Below are 26,273 nucleotides of genomic sequence, written 5' to 3'. Positions count from 1 at the left end.
TTCTGGGGCAGGGCAGTTGCACAAGAGCCAAAATGCATCACTTGAATTAGCTGTAGACAAGTTAGGTTTAGCAAGGTTGGTTTAGGGCATACTGGGTTAGATTTTCACTTCTCTGCTAACCAGCTATATGATTCTGGAAGCAGATACTATTTCCTGAAAACAGAAAAATTCCTATTTTCCAGGTGAGAAGTTAAGTCACAGATAGGGTAAGAGCCTTGCTCAAACCTACATAGAGAAAAATTAGCAAAATGAATATTGACTCTGAATCTTTGTGACATCAAAAACTGTGCATTCACTTCAGCAAATTAATTTTCTCAGGCTAGATAGTCTTATCTGCAGAGTGAAAAAAATATTACCTCTTCTGGTGGTATAATAATAGCAAGAGGTAGCATGTATAAAGGATGGGACATACAACAGATCCACACATTTTTCTATTTAGTATTGTTTTACATCCATAAGAATCCCTGTCTTATTCGAATTCTCTTCATAAAGCTAGTCGGTATTTCTAGTTTCCCCCAATCGCTTTTATTGCGACAAAATGCACATAACGCATTGGATCGTCTTTGCCATTTTGAGTGTGTGATTCAGTGATATCAAGTACGCTCACATTGTTGTGCCACCGTCACCACCATCCATCTCCAGATTTATTCTCATCCCTCCAAATGGTACCTCTGTATTCACCAAATGGTAACTCCTCATTCCCCTTCTGTTGTCCCTTCCATTCTACTTTCTGCCTCTGCGATACTGACTAAATATTTCTATAAGTAAAGCCAAATAAGAGTTTCACACGTAACAAAGGATCCTAGGAGACAGGGACAAGTGTCAGGAAAATGGGAGTTAACGTGCCTGCCCTTTCACAGAAAGTGTTCTTGTGCCCTGTGGGTTGATGGCGTGTCTCCTCCAAGCTAGTGAAAGAAATGCTCTCAGGCAGGTTTCAATCCTCCAAGGCCCCTTTGATCAGTTGAGCACCTCAGAAGACATGGCTGAACTGGATTTGCTTTATCTATTAGACAGCACTGTCATCAGGCCTCATGCTCCCTCCCCAGGGGTGAATTTTGCCTTCATGGACTTGGTTCTCAGCAGCCCAGATGTGTTGGTGTCAGACTGAGCTCAGCTCTCACACATATAGAATGCTCTTCAGCCAGGCTGCTGGCTCAGGAAAATGAACACTGTGAGACCATTTACCTGATCACATTTAGGCCTAGGGGAAGTCTGTTTTTGAACCACCGTGAACATTAAAGTAAATTCATATATACTTGGCAAAGGACTAAATGTTTGTGTCCCCCACAAAATTCATATGTTGAAATCCTAGCTCCCAAGGGGACGGTATTAGAAGATGGGGTCTTAGGGATTTGGCCATAAAGGTAAGTCCCTCTTGAATGTGTTTAGCGGGTCTCAGGGATTGGGTCACAAGACTAGAGCCCTCTTGAATGGAATCAGTGATCTCCTTATTTTTCAATCATGTGAGATTGCAGCAGCAGGTGGTTTTCTGCAACTCTAAAGAAGACCCTCCCCAGAGCCTTACCATGCTGGAGCCCTAAACTCTAACTTTCAGCTTCCAAAAATGTGAGAAATAGATTTTGTTGTCTATAAGCCACCCAGTTTATGGTATTTTGTTATAGCAGCCTGAATGAATTTAGCTATCCTTTATAAATTTGCATATTTAAAATAGCATACATTTATCTCCACATATTTTGTAACTGTGTGAACTAAGAGATGTCTTTTTCTTCTTCTTTATTTCATAGGCCTAAACCAAATACAGAGATGAAAAAGAGGATTCAGCCGGGCTCGGTGGCTCAGCCTGTCATCCCGCGCCTTTGGGAGGCTGAGGTGAGTGGATTGCCTGAGCCCGCGGGTTCGAGACCCGCCTGGGCAGCGAGACCTCATCTCTAGAATAAATCAAAAAATCAGCTGGACTTGGTATCACGTGCCTGTAATTCCGGCTACTCGGAAGGCTGAGGCGGAAGGATCGCCAGAGCCCAGCAGGTCGAGGCTGCGGTGGCCGGGAGCGGCCGCTGCACTCCAGTCTGGGAGACAGAGTGAGACTCCAACTCAAAAAAAAAAAAAAAAAAGAAAGAAAGAAAAAGAGGATTCAAATGAAGTCCTTCTCCAACTTTTCATTTTGCTCTCTGATTATGTAATGTGACTAGAAGCAAGCTCATGACAAAGAAGAGAGGGAAACTAACATTTTCACTGAATATATAAGGATTGTTTGAAAAATTTGTTGAGTGATGAGAAATTGAGCCTCACAAATGAGAGGAGAAGGTGCTTATTCACTTACTGTCCCTTAGCTACCAATTAGTAGAGTTAGAATTTGAAGCCATGATGGTCTGACCAAAAGCCTGTAAGGTCAATTTCTTTGATATCACAAATTACTGCAACATTTCTTTGAAGATAATGGATTTGTTTCATTATTTAGAATCATGTCCTCTCTTTCAGGGGAAGCATCTCAAAGGCTCTTTGCAAATGATTAATTAACGCCCACAACCCTGATTTACACCAGAGTCAGGACTAGAATTCAAGACCTATTTCTAGCCCAATTGGCTAAAAATAGCTATTGAGCCTTTGTGCTCAACATAGCATGACTGCCGTTTCTAAGCCTCACTTTGCTTATTTCTGTGTGATATGTGTCATTTGTTTTCTATAAATTAGAACATGGTAAATAAATAAGTAATGGCACATCACATTATAGAGGACTCCCTGATCATCCGCTCTGCTAAGGGGTTTGCATGTATTCCTTCACTTATTTCTCAGGATCTATGAAGTTGTTTTTATGTTTTCTTTTGTTTCTCAACATTCATCTACAAAAACTAAGGGTTAAATTGATTTGTTTCAAATTGCATAATTAGAAAATGAGACTTTGTGTTATCTGAGCCCTCGTTTGCCTGGCTCCAATGTCCATGCACGTCTACCATATTGTATGTCTTTGAACTTGTTCAATGTTGCCCCCTAGACTCTCCACCCCTTCAGTTGACTTCAAATCATATTTTCTTTCCACTTCCTCATTAAATAGCTCTAAAAAGGGTCACCAGTTCCCTAACCTTGCTAAAACCTAAGGCTTCTGTCTATTCTCATCTGACTTAGTTTCTCGGTAGCATTAAATGACTCTCCACTTTCTCCCAGTGAAACACTTTGTAGTCAGGACCCAACTTACTCACCTGGTTTCCTCATTCCTCATGGACACTTCTAAGTCTCCTTGTGTGGTTTCTTCTCCTATAATAGACTATTATTCCCAGTTTGATTTTTCTGGTTATACTCATGTCCTAGATGATCTCAACCTGTGGTGTGTGTGTGTGTGTGTGTGTGTATGTGTGTGTGTGTGTGTATACCTATCCACACATATACACAGACATGTGCATATATCTCCTATGTGTGTCTCCAGACCTCACTGCTGAACTGCAGACATATACTCAGCCACTGACCTGACATCTACACTTAAAGCCTCGCTGGAACTTCAAACTTCACAAAATCCCAAACTAACCTCATTATCTACCCTTCTCAAGTCACAATTACCAAGCCCCAAAACAAAACAAAAGCTCTGCTCCCATCGACTCAGTGGCATGGGCCTCAAATCCAGGCTTTTTGGACTGTTTTCTTCTCCTCACTTCCTCTTCTCAATCCATCAGCAAGTCCTGTTGGTTCTGTCTGAACCAGTTACTGCTAAAATGTCTGTTGCTTCAGCCCTAGTTCAAGCCACCACCACCCTTCCTCAGGTTTTTGAACTGGTCCTTATCTGTCCTCTCCTTCTCCCCTCCTGTTGTCCTATGTTCAATTCACCATTGACAAGTCAGATATTTTAAAGGGTAAATCTCATAGTGTCACTGTCTTGTTTAAAACACCGTTGTTTTTTAAAAATTTCTGTAAGTTTGCTGACTACCCCATATAGAAGTCTTAATAAGCACCACATGAAGCAGGTTGTATTTCACATCAATGTATGTTTTGTCTCTCAAACATACAGAGTCCAACTGGAGTTAAGAGCCTCTGTAAGAAAAAGATGTAGGAAAGGAGAGAGAAGAAATGTGGTTTCTAGCCGGGCTCAGTGGCTTAGCCTGTCATCCTGCACCTTGGGAAGCTGAGATGAGTGGATTGCCTGAACCCGCAGGTTTGAGACCCACCTGGGCAACTTGGTGAGACCTCATCTCTACAATAAATCAAAAAATTAGCCGGTCGTGGTAGCGCGCACCTGTGATTCCGGCTACTTGGAAGGCTGAGGTGGAAGGATCGCTGGAGCCCAGCAGGTCGAGGCTGTGGTGGCCGGGAGCAGCCACTGCACTCCAGTCTGGGCGACAGAGTGAGACTCCGACTCAAAAAAAAAAAAAGAAAGAAAGAAATGTGGCTTCTGTGAATGGGCGCTGATGCAGGCATAGAAGCATCTAAAGTTTCATGTGGGTATCTGAAACCAGGATTGCTCCAGAAGACTGAAGCTGACTTTTGACCAAATCAATGAGACTGCTTTTGTACACATCTGAGCCAGACATGCAGTCCAGAATAACTCAGCTGAGCAACGAGAGCGCCCAGAACAGCACTTTTAGCCATGTAGAAATCAATAAATCTAGGCAGTGGGAGTTTCATGTTTCTCCAGCAACCCCACAGGTCATGTTGTCTGGGAGTTAATGGTCTAAGGAACGAGAATGGGAGCTAAGGGATTAATGGTTTGACTCTTCATTAACTCAAGAAAACACATCAAGGCACATTTGTCTTTCACACAAAATCATACAAAATTTTCTCTTTATTAAATATACATTATTTACAGTTTAAGTCTTTCTTCTGTACAACAATAACCATAGAAAACAAAGAAATCTAAGGCTAACTTTTATTTTTCCCATACAGTGTATTAAGACATGTTACATGGTCTACAAAACTGACTTGGAATGAGGCAACATCACTTGGGATTTTGTTTGGGGAACAAAAATCAAAGATCAAAAAGAAAAAATTAGACTCCAGCAGATCCACAAAGGAGATGACCTGTTTTGTGCTTTTATCATAATAAAGAGTTTGACATATGTATATTTTGGGGGGAAAGTCATTTGGCATTTTATTCTTTACCTTTTAAAAGTAGTCTTCCTGCTCTTTCTCCTTTCTCACAAAGGAGGGCCTGAACATGCCATAGGAGGACTAATTTTTCATCTGAAATGGGCAGTGTAAGTAATGTTCTATTTTGGGGATTGACCAAATAGAGCCCATGTATCAAATCTGTTTTTACAAATAAACTGTTATTGGAACATGGAAATGTGTATTCATTTATATGTGACTGCCTTCCTACCACAGGTTGATAGTGCCATTCAAAGAAAAGTGACTGTGTGGATATTTCATGGAAAATCTTTGGGATAGGGGTTGATTTCATTGTGAAAGTATGACCAAGAAATTTACCATTAAGTTTCCCTTTGAGTTGATTCAAAGAGTCTGCAGGGTAATGCAATGTTTCTGTTGCAGATCTAATGCCTTTTTAATGCTCTTGGAGGATATTTCTGGTATCAGAAGCATGTAAGGCTGTGAAAATGAGATCAAACTTTAATCACTAACACAACTACCTTCACCTTTGTTCCTGGCCTCAGACGATGCTCCTAATTTTGCCCTGCTGTTTTATAAAGGGTTTCTATGTGTCACCATGGAGGATTGAGAGAGTGTTCCTAGATAGCGTTAGATGGCAAGTCCCTTGCAGCATACACTGTCTAGGCTAGATAGTATCAGATCTTCTTGCTAAGGCCTATGGATGTTAGGCCAGTGAAGAGGAAAGATGGCTGATTGATTCCAGTATCTCAGGAACTCGTCACATAGGGGTTATGATTACAGATAGTGAACCTATGGAGTTTTCTAACAATTTCTTTTCTTTTTTCTTTTAAAACTGCATCTGGGTGCTTAACCTGCGCAGGTTAGATGTTTGTAGAGATAGCTCTAAAGCACTCTGGGAAAATATTTATGAAGTAAAAAAAAAAAAAATTAAAAAAAAAAAGTAATTGGATTAGAGCTAGGAAGGGTCAAAAATATCATACAAAGGTGAGTAAAGAATCATCCATGCAAAGCCCATGATATTGCCTCTTTCCCTAATGTGTAAGACAATGATCCAAATGCACTAAAGTGACTCCTGAGTCAGGAGCCAGAAAAGTGGGAAGACCACTGCCACTGACTCGTGGCGGAAGCAATGACCTCCCTCACCACAGACGTCTAGCAATTGCTGCTACAATCCCTCTTTCTCCTTGACATGTGCCCAGCAGGTGTGGTGGAAACACCAAAACAGACTTTTGCGTTCATACTTCTTCATGTCTGCTCAGCCACTTTGTAGACTATAAATGTTACAAAAGACAGACAACTAGCTTACAAAGTACAATATTTCACTAGAAAATGTGCTTTTCTGTCCTTCCTCAGAGTACCTTAGTGCAAAAAAAGAGAAAAGAATCACTCAAAAGTAGCAAACCAGTTAACTATTAAAACTTTATATGAAAGATTCAAATAATTGTCAATACAAGAAAGAAATGCTTCTCTCCCTACCAAACACTTGTGTATGTAGAATTTTCTAGAGAAAGGTTGAATAACAGCCCTATTTTTACAAAATGTGCATGTGTGTGCGTGTGAGTTGCACTTTTTCCCCTTTAGGTGGTTCAACTTTTTGGAATTTGTGAACACAGAGCTGAGAACTAGGGACAAGCAAAATCTGCAAACTAGATGACTCAACAAGGAAGAGAGTTGAGGGGATGGGAGTAGAGGTCAAGAAAGGCTCACAAACAGTATGTGGAAGTAATTCAGTTACACTGTGTGTCTTTTAAAGAAAACATGTTCAAACTGCATGAGAGACATGAAATAGCACTCAGTTATCCTTCTACTATGCTGAATGCTTTGAATTTTCCTGAACCTTCCTCCACTAAACACCTTTGTCATCTGCAGGAACAACAAAGCCAATTTATCTATTTAGCCCACACATGACTTGTAGGACCATGGAGGACTAAGTGTGTCCAAGTCTTTAGGTGAAGGAAGAATGAGGGACAGAACTTACAGATATCCTAAAAGCCTTTTGGCAGGCTGGTGTTGCAATGAGGTTTTTGATGAATTGTAGCTATGCGGGTATTCCGAGAAAACCAAGGCAATTGGTGAGCAAACTGTCAAGACTTTTTATAAGAAAAAATTCAACAAGCCTGATCCCTATCCCTGAATATCTTGAAGAAGATGACTCTGCTTGCTACTTCCCAGCAGACCTTCTTGAATTAAATTAAATCCAACAGAGGGGGAAGGTATAATTTCACCCAGGCATTAGAGGCAAGACCTTACAGAGATGGAAAATACTTTTAGGTCATTTATTGACTCCAGGATAGATGTCATCTAGTTCTCAGAGATTTTCCTGAACCAGAATGGTTCATTAGTACAAAGGTGGGCTTTAGGAAGAACTGTAGTCAAGAAAACCACCTTAAGGAATGTTTGAAAGACCAACGGCATGCAAAAGTTCATAAACAGATGACAGTGACAGAACTGAAAAAGAGAAAGAGAGGCGGTAAAGTGGAAATTGTTTCCTGCTACAAATAGGATCCAAAGTCTTCCCTTAGGTCTGGATCATGGAAAGGAAGAGCTCCCAACCAGAACCAAAACAAAAATGTAAAGATTCAGCCTCCCCCAAAATACGGCAGAAATAGGAACTATGTATTCTTTCTGTCCCTAGAGTCAAGCCATTTCCTTCTGCAGAAATTTAGCTGCACACATGGATATTTGCTTGGAGGAGGAGAAAGAAAACAGCTTATTGAAGAAGGAAGAAACAAATGAGAAACACAATGATAAGTACCTCCTTGAAATTTATCTGTTTCTTTCCGTCTCTAGCAAATGTTTTACAAGAATAACTGTGCAGGACCTCAACACTACACTCTAGAGCACTTTATGCATAGCCCTGTCCCAATATATGCTTCGTCTGAAGACTTTGAGTGCCCCAAGACTAAGAATGATGGGTAATTTATATTTATACACGCGATGCCTAGCACACTTTGAGTACTGGGCATTCAGTAAATACTTCATGAATGAATAAAGAAAGAAGAAAATAACTCCCTTTTGTGTTGCTGTTCTGGTCCTGCTCTTGCTACAATGTAGTGGGCAAGGGTCTGACAAAAGGCATAAGTCAGGTTAGTACCATCTCTGCTATTCCAAAAGAGAACAAACATTGTTTTTAAAAAATCAGTCCCAGATCCTTAAAATAAATCTTTCGTTGTGCAGTTAAGAGTGAATAGATATGTACCGAACCCTCATTTGTGCCCCACATTTTAAAAATAAAATTTTAAAAAAGAGTGAATGGAAGAGGCTAAACTATTCATAAAAGAATATCTAGAGAAATGACAAATGTCTATTTCTCTACACAAATTCTCATAGAAACCGTGGCAATTGGGTCTATACATACAATAAAGGTTGCAGTGGGTGTTAAATACATTTTGGGGCGGGTAAATATACCGTTGCTTACATAAGTAGATGTGTTTGGTGAAAATAATGTCAATGAAACAGCTCCCTTAGAATTACGTAACTGCACAGATATTTTTGGTTTTACTGTAAAGTAAGCATATTCCATAAACTCTTTTTCTGTAAACAGCAGCTACCAAAGACTGAGGGTTAAAGCGGAGAAGATGAGGGTGGTCCAGTTGGCCAGAGCATGCAGTTGGAAAACCTAAACGTGGATGTGAAAAAAGAGGGTTAAAGGGATACTAGAAGGCTTTCAAAGACGGGTTTTGAGACTCTAATTTCTCCAGGATTGTAACACACAATTAAACAATTGCATAAAATGATGTGGATCTTGGTGCCGCTGAGGAAAGAAGGCAGAGTTAGCACTTATTTCTACCTGTGAATTGTATCTGCTTTGGAGGATGCAGCTTGCTTGCATTTTATATACATCTAGAAAGAGTGTTCTCTGGGGTTATTACATAATCCAACCCTGTAAAAATAATTCTCATTTAGCCCTGAGAATCTACTTATAAGAGTGATGTGCAGAGTGCACCATCTTGGCATTCATATTTGGGTGCATGGTACATAGTGTATGCGTATAACTAGTCTACCCACGTGGACAGGACGCCAGTGGATTTTGTAGTACGGTCAGGTAAGGATGGAGTGTCACAAATTCCTCACCCTACGGGATGATCTACAAGCATATATAAGTAGATGAGAAAAATCAAATGCTCTGAGTTAGCCTTTGCTAGTCCTCCATTTCTTCGATCAGCACTGTGTCAGCAAAAATACAGTCCTCGCTTCTCAAAGACCTGAATAATGAAGAGTCTCAGCTTTATTGTTCACACCTCCCTTTTCCTTTCCATTTCATTACTGGAGATGCTTAGGGTTAAATCCACTGCTCTTCATGGTGACTTTTATTTCATTGGACAAAGCAATATGTAGCCCGGCAATAGGCTGATTTATACAGTCTTTTTATGGAAATAGAAAATTCAGAAGTGAAAATTGAAGAAAGGGGAGGAAAGGGCAGGAGAAAACAGTTTTTAAAGATATTTCATCCTATTAAAGAATCATTCATCTTATTAAAGCTGGAAGGAAAAGCAAGTATTTGTGTTAGAATCACTTTATATTTACTAGCAGAAGCATATAATGGGAAATGATGAAGTAATCAACTAGAAGTTCACAGATAATTTTAAGGAGATATGTGTATTTAGAACAACAACTTAAAGTTGAGAAATATAATTGCAAACTAAATCCTTACCCCTCAAGCTCTGAAACAGAAAGAGCCAAGGACTTGGAATGGAATGCAGGTAGTAAGTCCCTCACTGCGAGCTTTTTCCTACAGGGCAGTGTCAAATAACCAGAGGCAAGAGACACACCAAGAACAAGATGGAGTGAATGTCTGCCACCTGTCAAGGCAGGAGAAAAGACACGTGGTCACTGTTTGCCAAATAGAGTCTGTCTTGTAAAGAGAATCAGCAAATATTTCCACATCCGCGGATCATTATATTGGCATTTCTGGCATCCTGGAGCATTTTTTATTGTTTTCCTCTTACTTTTTTTCCACAAGGTGGCTCAGAGGCAAAGAGTTAGGCATACTGCTACAGCAAAATCATTGCGATTCTTATCCCCACCTCACAGATGCCTTCCTGAAGGATGACTGTGTGTCTTTGATGCTTTGTTACCAAAAGGGGTCAAGAACCTGAAATTTGTCACCACCTCTTTTAAGAGTTTAAAGCCGTAAAAAAGAGTGTGTGGGTGGGTCTTTGGACACATAATGTAGAGCAAATTTTAAAATGTGATGTGTGGCAGAACCTAAGTGCTCCTCTAAACCAAGCAGTGTGAGTCAGCTGGAGGTGAGTGGGATGGCCCAGACTTCAGTGTCTCCTGTGCCTCTTAGAAAGTAGCACAATGGACAGAAGTAGATTCGAGATGTCTGTTTGAAAACCGGAAACCTGCAAACCTGAATTTACTTGCTTTGCTAGATCTCTAGTGAGCGGATGGAAGAGAAGAATTCTGTTTGATATTTCTCATCTTTCATGCAGTTTTTTTCTTTTTGTTTCCCATTTTTGTTTCTGTTTCTGTCTTAAAGCTGGGTTAAGATGGTATACGCTCTTTCATTGAACCAGGTACTATTTTAGACTTTTACTGAATTTTTTTTATGCTGCAGCAACTTACATATATGTATATATTTATATCTTTATTTCAGTATAATAATCCCAGGAACCTAGCTAGCATTTCTTACAAAATAGGAGGAGACATTTTTGAAGTTATAAAACATCTACTTCCTAGCAGCTGTCTTTGTACCTCCTGGTTTCAAGCTACTATACCCATGCTTCCCCTAGGTTTATGCTATTGTGTGCTGTCACAGAGTGTCGGCCCCAGGAGAGAGTGGTAAGAAAGGAGAAAAGTGATTTTGCTCACTACTGTCAGCAATCATATATTTGAAAATGCTCAGGGGATAAGACTCACAGGGGGAAAGGGTGATGAGTCAGGACAAGGGGACTGCCATGATACAGAAATTAAACAAACACAAAGCAAACCTCTCTTATTCCCTTTACATGCCACTGGAGGAAACTGGGCTGTAGGTTATTCTCTCTCTGCCCTGGGTCCCCTGGCAGGAATAGACTTCAGGTGGGGAAGGATGTCAGGAACGAATACCTAAGTCACAGAGTTCAGGCTGAAAGCAAGACCGCAACACCGAACGGCTGCAAACACCGAACAGTGCATGTGTGAAACTGGAAATACAGAACTGAGCATGCAGGAGTGCACACGTGTCTCTTCCTTGTCTCGAATAGTGAAGACAGCCTCTCGAGTGGTCGTTTTGACCACACCAGGTTGGACAGAGAGAAAGGCAGTGGCCACAGCTGCCTGGTCTCCTGGGCTGGGTCAAGGGGATCGATGCTGGGGTGGACGCAAGTATGTCCCAAAAATTAGATGGCAAGCAAACAAGGAAAAGTCAATGACTAAAATTAAAAGACAGGAGAAAGAGGAAGGAAAAGAACTCAACAAGAAAAAAGAGTATGAGAGACCCTGAAGTTTTCAGATGAAATATTCCCGTTTACACTCGCTCACTGTGTTTTGTAAGTCAATATCATTTCTGAAGGAACTGTCCATATTGTCTGGGTATTCCTTCTCCTTCATCTGGTTCGTACGGTGTGACTGCTTGTGCTGGTAGAGAAACCGGGTCATGATGCCAATGATACAAAAGATGATGAATATTACCACAGCGATTACCCCTGTAGAGAAAGGAGAGGGACAGAGAAAAGAACATGGTCACAAATCATTTGTTCAAAAGAGCAGATTCACGCTAGACAAGAGAGGCACTTAGGAGGAAAACAAAACAAGCACACAAACAAAACTCTGCCACAGGCTCAGAAATAAAGAAGTGCTGAAATTCCTTAGTCTTGAATTACAATAAATTGTAATTCTCTTTCAAATTGGCTGGGGAGAAAGGCAGTTTAAATAAGAGAAGGTTTTGTTTAATGGACCCAAAATGCGTATGAGTGTGGAATTGGACCAGCAAGAAATTTCTTTGTAAATTTTTCAGGATCTGCTATGAATCATTGGCAATTAGCACACCGCTCACAACTAAGTATTACTGAATTATTTAAGCATCCTAGAAAACAGTACTTAAATAGCTCACATCCCAATACATGCTCTCCTGATATAAATTTGTTTTAGGTTATACACCAGTTTTTGCTAAACAATTAATAAAATTATTACCAAAAATGTAGGCCATTTCTATATTGCTCTGCACTCTGGTAGACCAACACTAGTTCAGTGATGGGACACTTTCCTCCTCAAGAAACTCAGAGTCAGCTGAGATGGCAAATTTCTGCCCAGTCTTGTCAGATTTCCTCTTACTTTCATTGTATGTAATTTAATTGGATTTCCTTTGCAAGTTGTCCTTGCTGACTCTAAGGTTTCACCCCTACCTTTGCCAGGGAGGCTCTTGGAACACGAAAGGCAAAAGGCAGTATCAGCAAAGGAGGATGAACATGTGGAAGGGAGAGATGTATCTCTATGCGCCTGTAGATTTTTAAGCATTAAAATAGTTATGACCATCAACTATCATTTTATTTGTAATAAGCTACATGTCCTGTGTTTTTCTCTCTAAGGAGACAGCTATTGAGAAAAATGTCTATTTTTAAAAGTTATTTTTGGTTACCTTCTATTATGATTAGCAGAAGCATGGATATGTGAAAGTTACATATAAAGGGAGGCTCCAAACACCTGGAATTATTTTCTGGAGGATGGGCCCCTCGTAGCACAGGCTTCTCCCACTAGGTAAGTGTTCTAGAAACCCCAAGTTATCAGTGTACCAGCTAGTGTTGTTGCGAGAGGCTGCATTCGACTTCAGTCAAATTTGTTTTTAGATTGTTTCAAAACATTGTGCATTTTATGATGGGCGATTTACGAATGCACCTGCCCACACCATGCTGACTGTTCAGCAGTTTTTGACCAGAAGCAGCATGGTCCCCATCCCCCATCAGCGGAAAAGGCATTTCAGTCGGTGTATTCCATCACATGTAGAGTAGTTTGAAAGTGACGGCAGCTTAAACATGTAAGAATAAAAAATAAAAATAAATAAGCGTGTAAGAATAAATACACAATTTTTTATAAACACTGCTTTTCTGGGGTCCCCCTTCTTATACTGATTGCATGGCTTCCATCAATTCTTTGTAGAACTGGGGCCATGATTTTGATTTCTTACTTAAAAAAAATCTTTAGTAATTTTGTGGAATTTTCTCCAACTAGTTTGGAACAAGGCAGAGTAAAGCCACCTCAGCTAGCAAGCCCATTAATACACTGGGTGCTAGTGACTGACTTCCATGAGTGGGTTGCAGTTTTAAGAGATGACATAGCAAACTGGTTTCTACTCCTTCAGTACACGGGATAGTCAGAGTAGGACGCTTTACAAGCCTCCAGGGATTTTCCTGTGGGGTTGGGATGACTTTCCTATTTTTTTTTTAATTGAGAAGATAGAAAAGCGTTCACAGTGGGAGGGGACCCGGGGGTTGTCCGACTTTGCTATCCTTAAAGAGACTCACAGAACATGTAAATGGCTGGGGAAGAGTCAGCAGTCACCAAAATACATTCCTCACTGGTCAAGAGGAGAATTATAGGGAGAGAAACAGGCGCAAGATTGTTTTCCACATTTCTCGAGGCCAAACAAAAATCAAGCTGGCCTGCTTCTCTAAGGCTAAAATCCAGGTCAGATGCTTTAGGAACTTCCTTAAGGAAAGGCCGTGGCATCCTTCCTTACAACCTTACTGTAATGACACTCCCCAGTGCTCCACAGCCATCCATACCTCCCCACTCAGAACAGCCTTCACGGGTTGTACTGTTTGTCGTCTGTTTCCCATCCCCTCCCTATCCCGTTAACCCTCACATCTCTCTACTTAGCAAAGGACCTGACCCATAGCTAGGCTCATTAAGTATAAGTGAAATGAATGGGTGCTGCGGATTTTTAAAAGGATAGCTCCATCTGGTGTGGATCAATCATCTAGGCTGCCAGAAGGGAGGGATGGGGCGCGTGCTAGGGTTATGGTTCTCAGATGGAATTGAATTTAGTGTCTCGCAAGCGTCTTACATTAAGCAAGGCTTGGGAGTCATTCTGTGTCGCGGGACCCAGATGGAAAAATCAAGTTGTGGCAGAGTCAGAAGTGGAGACCAACAGGCAGGAGAGAATGGAAAGGCAGGGGTGCGGGTGTGAGCTGAACTCGCAGCAGAGCAGACAAAGCCTGCGTCTGTAGCTACATGTGCTGTGGACGATGACACGTCGTCCTCTGGGCTTCATCCTGCTCATTAGATCTAACCCAAATCACTTGGTGGAGAAAACCCGACAGGACTGCAGTGTCACCCATCTGTCTGCCCCAACGTGTCTTCTTCCCCATATGTGGTTTTATTGGTCTGCTTTGTTTATGCTTTAGGAAAAGTGACAACTGGATGAGATGAACAGGACAGGGGCTGCTGTGTGTAAGTAAATGCTCCAGCTGTTGACTCAGTGCTCAACTGCCTGGTGAATTGGAAGTGGGTGAATCCACAGAGCCTCTGATGCCAGGGGACAGGGCGCCCTTGATCCCTGGGCACACTTGACTATTTGTGAAAAGCACATGGGCTTGCAGATAATGTGGGGTTCGGGGTGTTGGGTGGCCATAATTAAGGAAGGCTTCAGATAGCTTTCTCCAAAACAGAAGATCATGATTTATTTTTGCTCTCAGCAAGAGTGAACGGTTTACCTCCAATGACTGCGGAATCACTTCGAACTGCATTGGTGAGTGGCTCCCGTTCATCTGTCTTCCCAAAGGAATCTGAAAGGTACAAGAGGTAAGAGACTTCACTCCTTACTCAGATCATTGGCAAGATCAGCAGTGTGGAGATAAGATGACATATCTGTGTGTTGCACCAGGCACCCTTCAACATGTGTGAGCTGCCATGTTGCAAGCAACCCAAACGAACACATGCAAAGAAGCAGTTGAAGTGCACTGCTCACAGCCTGTAGTCCTGACCTGCCGGTTTATGTGCCAGCTGTAAGATACGGCATGGAACCAGAGGATGGTGGGATCCTACCCTCATCCTTCCCCTGAGCTCCTCTGCTGCATTGCTGGACAGTTCCTGAATGTGACACGCCTCTCTGCTTAAGAGTTTTCTTCAGGCGCAAGAGGATTTTGAGTTTATTTTCAGTGAAGGACAAAAGCACTGGAGAATTAACACCCCAGGAAGCAGCCCTCACCGATGAAAGTGGAACTAAACTGTACTCATATTACCATATGTGGTATTAAAAAAAAAAAAACGTCAAGTTTAAAGGCACACAGACCTGACTCTGAATCTTTGCTCTACTTTTTGTTGGTCCGGTGACATTGAGCAAGACTTATTTTTAAATATCCATTTGCACAGGTATTAACAGGGGGTAGTGTTGTCTAATATGTGTGTGTATAGTGCATGTTAAAATTTCAGGACCTGGTGGCTACTTCACATTTAATAAATAGCCACTATCACTATTGGTGTTGTATCATTTAATCCTTGGGAAATGAGTACAACCTGAGTATTATTTTTCCCCTTTGGCAGATAAGGAAACAAGATTGGAGCCCTTAAATAACTTGTCCAAAGTCTTACAGCTCATTCATGGTTGGGACAGGATTCAAACCAAGGCTATCCAACAAGCATACTTTCAATCTTTCTATCACACCCCACTGCGACTGGATAAACACCAAGACGGTTGATGTGCAAACAGCAGCAAACTCAAGCCCCTTTCTTTGCTCATAATTAGTAACCTATGTTGCTAATGAGAACGTGATACTATGTGACATCTATATGGTATCATTTACATTTTCTCATCTGTAAAATGGGAAAAGCATTAGTTTCTATCTCATAAGTTTTGTCAGAATTACTCAAGTTAATATATGTCTTTAGAACAGTGCTTGACACTATGTAATTGCTCCCTGGATCGTGTTTTTTGTAATCTTGCTTACTATTCAATATACATATATATATGTATGGTCTTTAGACCAAGGTTATCCGTCACATACCACAGCACTTGCCACACAGTCTTGTGTAGACACATAGACTGCACACATATGAGACTTTCGGTGTTGTTTACATAATTGAGTGAACACCGTGCGTGGGTTATGCTGTCTGTGGTGTACAAAAGCCATCTTCCTATCTTTTCCTAGGCCTCTTGAAACTGGAGTTGAAACAATTAACATGGGAGAGCAGCTGATAGGGTCAAGTGGGAAGAACACTGCAATTAAAGAAAGTGCTGGCTGTGGGGCAGGTATTCTGTACTGGTGGCAGTGACAAGGTGGGTCTGGTGGAAAGTATTTGGACATGGAAATTAATAATATAATGATTCACTTTTTAGGCTCAGATAGCATACATGCATGCATATGTGCCTCCATACAAAATAGACAGGCATATATGATACCAATTGACAAGGGGCTGGTGGTGGTGACGGTGTGTGAGAGTGACAGAGAGTAGGTAGGCAAAGCAAAGGTGGAAAATGATGAGTCAAAGGTGAGAGGAAAAGAAATGAGAAAGGACAAGAAGAACAGAAGAAGGCAGGGAGGAAGGCAGGGAGGGAGGAGAAGAAGGGAGACAGAACAGGAGGGAGGAAACCAAGACCATTTCGTTATTAGAGCTCCTATTCCTCACTGTCCTCAAAAGCTTGCGATTCTTCTATATTCCTATGCCAATCCATGTTCCTTAAATACCTCCTGCTTCTTTATAAATATAGTCACACTTTGCTTAATGGAATATATTCCAAGAAACGCGTCATTATGCGGTCTTATCATTGTCTGAACATTGTAGAGTGTACTCACACAAACCTAGAGGAGGGTGCCCACTTCCTACCTAGGTTGTACGGTGCAGCCTAGTGCTCCTAGCTACAAACCCGTTCAGCGTGTTACTGTGTTGAACACTGTAGGCAACTGTAACACAGTGGTACTTCACACGAATCCAACGTGCAGGAATGGAAGTTGCTAAGGGTGAGTCATTGAGTGAGTGATGCCCGAAGGTGAATGTGGTTATCTAGACTCGATAACCGCCGTACGCTTAGGCTACACTCCATTCATAAAACATATTTTTTCTTTCTTCAAGAGTAAATTAATCCTGGCTTACTTTAACTTGATACATTTAGAAAGTATGTTTCAATGTTTAACTGTTTTTGTAACACTTAATTTAAAATATAAACACATTGCACAGCCATAGAAAAATGTTTGATTCAATTGTATCCTTTTTCTATATTTTCTTATTGTTAATTTTTTTAGGGTTTAAACTCGTTTGAGAAAAAGTAAGCCGCAAACATACACATTAGCCAAGGCCTACGCAGGGACAGAATCATCAACGCCACTGTCTTCAGCCTCCGCATCTTGTTCCACTGGAAGGTCTTTGGTGCCAATGACCCACATGGAGCTGTTTCTGCTGGAACACCTTCTGAAGGACCGGTCTGAGGCTCTTCTTGAGGAGTGGGTTTATTTACATTAGTGTAACCACAAACAGTGAGTAATACATTGCACTAGGACCTCACGCCTGCTACGGCTTAATCAGACGATAGGAATTTTTCAGCTTCATTTTGACCTTCCAGGACTAATGCTATATTTGTGGTCCATTTTTGATTTAAACATCTTGAGGTGGTACATGACTGTATTCAGCTATTAATCACCCACCAGGGTGTAGATCGTGGCCTTTTTTCTTCCTCCAACTTATGCTGGTTTCTCCTTATTTGGGCTGTGTACTACTTTTAACATTATAAACCAATGTAGCCTTGATTTTATAACAGATTTCTCCATTACTAGCATGTTTGCTGATGAAACATTAATGCACGTTAACTCAGTTTATCAGTTCTGATGCTCCAATATTTATTAAAACTACAAATAGAAAACTTCAGCTTGAATAAGATGACAGCTTCTGTAACAAGACTCCAAAAAAAAAGTGCCTATACCATGCTTAACAATGATCTTCTGTAAAGTAACCCTTGGGGTAGTTATCTATTTCAATAGTTCATCTCTCTTCATACCATGTCAACCATCTTCAACAACTTTAGAGCCACCCTTAGTTTTAACCACCATCTTCAAAAAAGAATGACTCAGCTTTAATACATCTATCATCTATCCATCTAAATATATATTTTATATGCATAACATTTCATAAGAACTCCTCATTTTTGAACTAGGTTAGACTTTTACACCTGCACTTGGCAACTTACCCACGTGGGGTTTTCCCTGATTACTAAATTTGCTAAACCCACCAGAAATCTTCACTTCAACTTATATATTTCTTTTTGTAATGATCTGCCTTCTGGACACTGCAAACTCTTCCCCCTAGGCAACTGCCATGAGCAGAATCCTTATACGTCTACCTTTAGTTCACAAATATGAACATGATTATTTGCTTCTTCCTCTGGGTTTCATGCCACCCAAAACCCTGTTTGTACCTCTGCCATAGCCTTACTTACACCATATCTTGGTATAATATCAGGCATCCAGTTGCTACACACTAATTCCTGAACCATCATGTTCCATCATATTTTCCAATTCCTCAGATGGGGGACTTTGAGTATTTCTTGAATTTTGTATCACCACTAACCATGAAAGTTAACACTGAGTAGCTGCTTAAAAGATGTGTGGTGAATGAGGCAAAAGGGGAACCACAACAACCCTACACAAGAAAACTCAAAATGGTATTTTTGTTTTGTTTTGTTTGAGTTGGAATCTCACTCTGTCACCCAGACTGGAGGGCAGTGGCCGCTCCCGGCCACCACAGCCTCGGCCTGCTGGGATCTGGCGATCCTTCCGCCTCAGCCTTCCGAGTAGCCGGAATTACAGGTGTGCACTACCATGCCTGGATAATTTTTTGATTTATTGTAGAGACGAGGTCTCACCAAGTTGCCCAGGCGGGTCTCAAACCCGCGGGTTCAGGCACTCCACTCACCTCAGCCTCCCAAGGCCCGGGATGACAGGCTGAGCTGCTGAGCCCAGCTTCCAAATGGTATTTTTTAAAAGGAAAAACAAGCGGTAAAATATAAGGAAGTAAAGGGATCACTGGTGGATTTCTGGAAGAGCAGATGGATAGACCTATTTCAATATCCTATTCCAGTTACCAACGTTTCCAAACATTTATTTCTTAATTTTTAAAAAGTGTTGGCCTTGACACTAAGAATCCCAAGATAAAGGTCTTGGCTAAGAGTCTTGCTGTATAAAACAGTTTGTGTTTCTAAATACGTTTCGCAAGGCCTTATAATTCTTTTGACTTGTACAGTGAAAAAAGATGTCCTACCTTATATCTTTCTACCGATACAACAACTACCTATCACTGGTCAATGCTGGGAGAAGCGTGCCTTTGAGAGAACATCACCATGGCCCAAAGCTCTTGGGAACAATGGTCCTTTTAACACCTGCCCCTGTTGTTCCAGGTGGTAAGGGGAGGGTAGAACAATGCCATAGTCACTTGTGAGTTTTATAAAAAGTCTTAGGCCTCGCCTCCTCACCTCCACGACTTGAAAAGTTCATATATAGGCCGGGCTCGATGGCTCAGCCTGTAATCCCAGCATTTTGGGAGGCCGAAGTGAGTGGATTGCCTGAGTCCATGGGTTCGAGACTCGCCTGGGCAACTTGGCGAGACCTCATCTCTACAATAAAAATTAAAAAAAAATTAGCCAGGGGTGGTAGCACACGCCTATAATTCCAGATACTTGGAAGGCTGAGGCGGAAGGATCGCCAGAGCCCAGCAGGTCGAGGCTGCGGTGGCCGGGAGCGTGCCACTGCACTCCAGCCTGGGTGACAGAGTGAGACTCCAACTCAAAAAAAAAATAAAAAGAAAAGAAAAGCTCATATATATATATATATGTATATATGTATATATATATATATATCATTATCAGCAGTAAAATCTGAACAAAATATGCATCTTGTGCACTTAGAAAAAGCTTCCCAGAAAAATTTGATGATCACCCCTCACACATATACAAACCACTTTAAACCATAATCAGAATGCAGACTTTATTGTTATTACTGTTTCTGTCTATATTGCATGAATCTGTTGATATATATATTGATGTCTCAGTTTTAACCCTGTATATGAATCATTTTTTATTAACCTTCTGTATTTTATGGTGTGTTGACAACTTGGGGGCCTTGTTGACCAGAAAGAGATACCCCTCCCTGCAGGGGCTAATTCCTAGAAATAGCAACAACTTGCCTGTCAGTAGGCCTTTCCTAAACGAACCGGTCCATCCAGAACCCATGTCCCCAACCAATTCCTTTATTTCACTTGCACACACAGAGCTGATATTTTTCTGCTCTAAATCACTCAAGGCCAGGTGTTGGACAACTGGAAGCTACCTCTAGATCCCAGATCCTGCAAAAACTATTCACACGATCCAATTTGAACCTGCCACAGATTGCCTACCCTGCTTCACTCAGTTTTTCCCCATGGAAGCCACCATGAAGTTTGTGAGCCAGGCTTTTCCTCATTCCTCTATCTCCTGACCAAAGCTTCTACCTCCTCACATAGCTCTGAGTGGTATAATATAACCCCTTTGCTTAGAACTATGAGTAATAAACATCTCTTTCAAAGGCAATCATCTCCAAGCCTGTCACCTTATACCTGCTTAAACAGTCCCCAGAGACATTTCAAGACACCCAAAGTGATGGTGACTGGAAAAGACACTGTGGGGGATGGCGAAGCCAGAGAAGACATATGGACGAGGCTGCCGTGGGATTTCCCTTTTTTTTTTTGAGTTGGAGTCTCACTCTGTCGCCCAGATGAGTGCAGTGGCCGCTCCCGGCCACCGCAGCCTCGACCCGCTGGACTCTGGCGATCCTTCCGCCTCAGCCTTCCGAGTAGCCGGAATTACAGGCACGTGATACCAAGTCCAGCTGATTTTTTGATTTATTGTAGAGATGAGGTCTCGCCAAGTTGCCCGGGCGGGTCTCGAACTCGCGGGCTCAGGCCATCCACTCACCTCAGCCTCCCAAAGGCGCGGGATGACAGGCTGAGCCACCGAGCCCGGCAGGGGATTTCCTATTTTTAAGGCAGGCTGATTTCATTTCTTTTGATTATATGTCCAGAAGTGAGATGGCAGTTTTGATTTTTTGAGGAATATCTATACTGTTTTCCATAATGACTGTGCCAATCTGCATTCCCACCGAGAGTGTACAAGGGTTCCTTTTTCTGCACATCCTAGCCAACACTGGTTATTCTTGTCTTTTTGATAGCAGCCATCGTATTATGAGGTGTGGGTGATATCTCATTGTGCTTTTTTTGGCATTTTTCTGACAATTAGAGATATTAACACATTTTTGCATATTTCTCTGCCATTTGTATGTCGTTAAAAAAATCTGCTTAGGCCCTCTGTTGATTTGCAAATAGGGTTATTTTTATTTTTATTATTATTTTGCTATTGAGTTGTATGAGTTTCTTATATGTTTTAGATATCAATGCCTTATCAGATATATGGTTGCAAATATTTTCTCCCAAATTATAGGTTGTTCTTTCAATTTTTTGTTTGTTTATTTATTTGCTGTGCAGAAGCTTTTTAGTTTGATGTAGTCCCAATTGCTTATTTTTGCTTTTGCTGCCCATAATTTTGGTGCTAAAAACAAAACAAAACAAAAAACTTGTTAAAACTGGTATCAAGGAGTTTTTTTTTAACCTATGTTTCTTTCTAAAATGTTGCAGTTTCAAGCATTACATTTAAGGCTTCAAACCATTTAGAGCTTTTTTTTTGGTATAGTATAAAACAAAGATCTAATTTCTTTTTTTTGTAAGAAAGGTGAAAGATATACAGTTTTCTCAGCACAATTTATTAATAAAGAATTCTTTCCCTATTATATATTCTTGGAAACTTTGCCAAGGAATAGTTGACCATATATATGCCTGGACTCTCTATTTTATTGAGTTGGTATATGTGTCTGTTTTTATGCCAGTACCATGGTCTTTTGAATACTATAGTTTTACAACAGTTTGAAATCAGAGTATGATGTTCCCAACTTTTCTTCACTCATGTGTTCACTGCAGCATTGTTCATAATAATAGCCAAGATATGGAAACCACCTAAGTGTCTGTCAAAGGTTGAATAGATACAGAATATATATCTATATATATATTATATAACCATAAGTATACACACATACACACAATGAAATATTATTCAGCGTTAGACAAAGAGATTGGCTGGTACAATGGTTCATACCTGTAATCTCAGCACTTTGGGAGGCTAAGGTGGGAGGATTGCTTGAGACCAGCCTGAGCAACATAGCTTGACCTCAACCCTACAGAAAAATCTAAAAAGTAGCTGGGCATGGTGGTGTGTGTCTATAGTCCCAGCTACTCGGGAGGCTGAGGCAGGAGGATCGTCTGAGCCCAGGAGTTTGAGTCTGCAGTGAGCAGTGATCATGCCTCTGCATTTCAGCCCAGGTGACAGAGTGAGACCCCACCTCAAACAGTTTTAAGAAGTTAAAAAAAAAGAGATGATGTCATTTGTGACCATGTGAAGGAACCTAAGGACATCATACCAAGTGAACTAAACCAGACACGGTCATCTCACGTCTATGTGGAATCTGAAAGGTCACACGTACAGAAGCAGAAAGTAGAACACTGGTGGCCAGAAGCTGGCGTGTGGGGGGAATGGGAGATGTTGATGAAAGGGTACGAACTTTCAGTTAGAAGATGATTAAGCTTCTGGAGATGTCATGTGCAGCTCGGTGGCTACCGATAATCATACGGCATTGTTTGCTTGACATTTTCTAAGACAGTCAAACTAAAGTACCCTCACCAAACACACACATAGACACACACACACACACACACACACACACACACACACACACACACGGTGACTATGTATAACAATGAATGTGTTGATTAATTTAATTGTGATAATCATTATAGATTGCATATGTTGACCGAATCATCGCATCATATACCTTGAATATATGTAATTTGTATTGGTCACTTACTCCTCAATAAAACCGGGGAAAACAAGGCTGATTTTAATCAAACAAATTGCAATATTCGTTCAGCAACCAACCTGCTGCCTTCCTGCCCGCTAAACACTTTAATTCTCAGCGCAGTAGCCACTTCATCAGGAGTGACTACGTACACACACACACACACACACACACACACACACATGCACACACACACACTGCATTAATGCGTTATCGTATATGCCTGTAATGTGCAACATACGCAATTATGCATTTATTTCTAGTTACTCATCATATTAAAAGCGGGATTATGTCAAATAGATAGATAAATCACCCATGAGAAATCAGGAACAATTTTTAAGCACCTGTAAGTTACACGGTAAAGAGCGGAGTGATATTAGCCAATCCTTTGGCCTGGAAGCTTCTTGAAGATAACTAAAGTAGCGCTAGTGGGGGAAGTTCCACCAGGCGTTCTGCCGCGTGTACCTGAGGACGAGTGCACCGTGGTCACCGCATTCAGGTCTGAGTCCACCATGGAGCCACAGCTGGATTCCGTCAAGGTCCCGTGGACCGTCACAGGCGCGACAGACGCATGGCGCAGGGCGGCCTTCAGAGGGGCTATGTGGTTGTACTGAACGGAAGACAGGCACCCAACAAAGCCCAGTGTGTTCGCCTTAGTGACTTCAGAATCCAAGCCAAGATTCTCTGCAATGCAAAAGACAACCAGAAGTCTTTTATTTCTCTTCAAGTCAACCGTGCTGCATGTCCTCTTTGGGCAAGCTCTAAAATTATAGAAATCGACTTGTCCTTCTTGGAATAAGGCACATCCTCCTCTACCCCTTTCGCTCTCTCCAACTTCACCCGTGCTCCAAGTATCAACATATCAACCACATTTGACAGAAATCACTAGGGCCAACTCTGCCTTGAGATAAAAAAAAAGTTCCACACTTCTAAATTTCACTCACATACTTTATGAGCTGTCACAAAGACAATAAATCTGTTTTGTGCTAGGGGTTTTATAGAATGTGTATCATTACCCCCACCACCATTTATCTATGGGTGCTGATAATCGGTGCAGGTATATTACAATGCTCATGACAACATTTCACTCAAAAATATAGCAAGAGAAAAATGAAGAGGCAAACGGAGAGATCAGGGGTCAAAGTTGTCCTCCCAGGGATTTCTCACGCTCATTGTTTTCATCCACCTGTATAGACTGACCTTCTACATAAGATCTCTACCTGCATGGTGATCAGTGTGTGCATTGGCTTTTCGTGACAACATTCAACTTCCCAAAGTATCATGGAGACTTGATGAAAGGTGAAGATACAGTCATTTGGGATACACAGCAAAATCAAATGTCTTATTTTCTTTAGGATTTTTAGTAAGTTTACTCAGTATACAATTTCTGTCTCTTAAAAGGGGTAATTTGAACAAACTACTATGATGCAATTACATAAAAGCACAATGCATAATGAGTCATTTTTTTCTAAACGTGTAAGAGTTTTAAAGTACCTAGGTGGTTCAAATGGTTATTTATTGTGATAGTTTGATTATTTTCTAACAGTAGACAGGGACCTTTCCATCTGCCAGTTTAGGTTGTAGTTTTATTCTAATTCATAAATGATCAAAGAGAGATTCCACTGATCTCTTCTCACGTATTATGTTGACAGCATTAAGCAAAAGGTGTGGTAGAATTCTAGTAAGAGAAAATGAGAAACTGACCTCTCTTAGTAACGTCCTTTCTAATTTTTGCCCTCACTTTACTCTCCCTCTTTAACAGCCCTGTTAACTTGACCAATTTATCATGTTTCTCATCTTATACAAAAAAGAAAAAAACCATGTGTATTAATTGTATGTCTGCTGTGACAAATCACCACAAACTTACCTTAAATTAAAGACCTTAAAATACAAATTCTTTATCTTACAATTCTATGGAGTCAAAGTCTGACATGGCTCTCAGTGAGCTAAAAGTCAAGGTGGCAGGAAAGGTACATTTCTTCTAGAGCCTCTGGGAGATACCACATTTATTTGCTTTCTTCTAGCTCCTAGAAGCCACCCACTTTCCATGGTTTATAGCCCCTTCTCCACCTTCAAAGCAAACAAGGATTGCATTTCTCCATGCCTTTCTTGTGTAGTCACTTCAACCTACAGTTCTCTTCTTCTGTCTCCTTCTTTCACCTTGTGTTTGTAATTACTGATAATCCAGGATAATCTCGCCATTATAAATGTAGCTGAATGACGTGAATTCCATTTGCAACCTTAATTCTTCTTTGACATAATCAAGGGGACTGGGGATTAGAAGTGGACATTTTTGGTGGGCCGTTATTCTGCCTTTGACTTCAGGTCTGAGACTCTGTGAGAATTTTCCACGTAATAATAGTAAGAATCCAAAAGCAATGTGAAATACCACTCTTCCTCAAGTATAAAAGAACACGGAGAAAGTTATCATCTTTTAAGTATTGCAATAAATATCCTACAATGAGGATGATACATATTTGTTACTTACATAAGAACGGATCACATATGTTTGTGAGTTATTATGAGTTTTAAAAGACTGTAGTCCATATGAGGCTTCTTGCACACGGTTATGCAAGGGACTTTTAGATCAAAAAACTTTTTTACACTGGATGCTATTTTCCTGGTGGTACAGAACTCAGTGTTCCTGGCTATAATTCAGAATACACGGTGGTTACTGATTGGTAGTTCGCAAGGGGTAGAGAGATCAGAAGTATTTAGAGGAAGAGGCAGAAGACAAGGGAAGAGGAACATAAATTGTCATGAAGTTTTTGCATTGCAGGATTTCAAAAGCGTGGAAAGTGACATGTCATTGTAGCTATGCCTGAGGGTTCTAAGTCAAAATTGCCGAATCTCATTCCTGAAACTCAGCTGGAAAGAAGCCTCCTTCGGTGTCAAGGTCCTTGAAGGGCATCACTATAGTGACTGTCAGGAATACAAGCTCCAGGTACAAGAATAGGCACAGAGATACACCGAGGGAAATGCTAGAAAATGACATTCTCTCCTTAAAGGAAAAAATGTTTCAAGTAAAGCCTTATCTCTGGAGAAGTGTGTTTATTCTAGATGTACAATAAGGATGGGGACCTTGAGGTATTTCTGGAAAAAAAAAAAAAAAAGATGAGAACAAGAATGCCTGACATGAGAAAATACTCTCAGTAAACGCCCAAGACAATGACTTCCCAGATTTGTACATAGATGAGAAAGCAGATAACAAAAAGAAGAACAGAGTGTTAGAATGATTCCAAATGATTTTTGCTGTTTATAATGGTGTTAACTAATATGTGGTAGGGAACAATTATTGACTAAGAACAATGTTTTAAAAAGCTGCAAAAGAAAAATCTCAACATTTATCACTCATTTAGTAGCTACTATGCAATACTATAATCATTGCTGTTAAAGTGTTATTTTTTTTGGCCT

The 26,273-nt window shown here is 40.9% G+C and overlaps 1 protein-coding gene across 1 annotated transcript in view; it reads right to left on the bottom strand.

The window, feature by feature from the left end:
- Positions 1 to 4,693: 4,693 nt before the first annotated feature.
- The window catches only part of CNTNAP5 (contactin associated protein like 5), a 697,937-nt gene continuing 676,357 nt past the window's right edge, over positions 4,694 to 26,273 (bottom strand). The window contains exons 24-26 of the mRNA XM_021716185.1: positions 23,325 to 23,543; positions 14,652 to 14,723; positions 4,694 to 11,645 (exon numbers count right to left, since the gene is read on the bottom strand). Of these exons, the coding sequence (XP_021571860.1) occupies positions 11,449 to 11,645; positions 14,652 to 14,723; positions 23,325 to 23,543 (488 nt within the window). The 3' untranslated portion in view covers positions 4,694 to 11,448. The remainder of the gene's footprint in view (positions 11,646 to 14,651; positions 14,724 to 23,324; positions 23,544 to 26,273) is intronic.

This window comes from Carlito syrichta, unplaced genomic scaffold (genome assembly GCF_000164805.1).
Source record: "Carlito syrichta isolate Samal-C Ts95f unplaced genomic scaffold, Tarsius_syrichta-2.0.1 Scaffold308256, whole genome shotgun sequence".
NCBI classification, from domain to species: domain Eukaryota; kingdom Metazoa; phylum Chordata; class Mammalia; order Primates; family Tarsiidae; genus Carlito; species Carlito syrichta.
The sequence above is the reverse complement of the archived record's forward strand: the minus strand, read 5'-3'. Positions and strand labels throughout refer to the sequence as shown.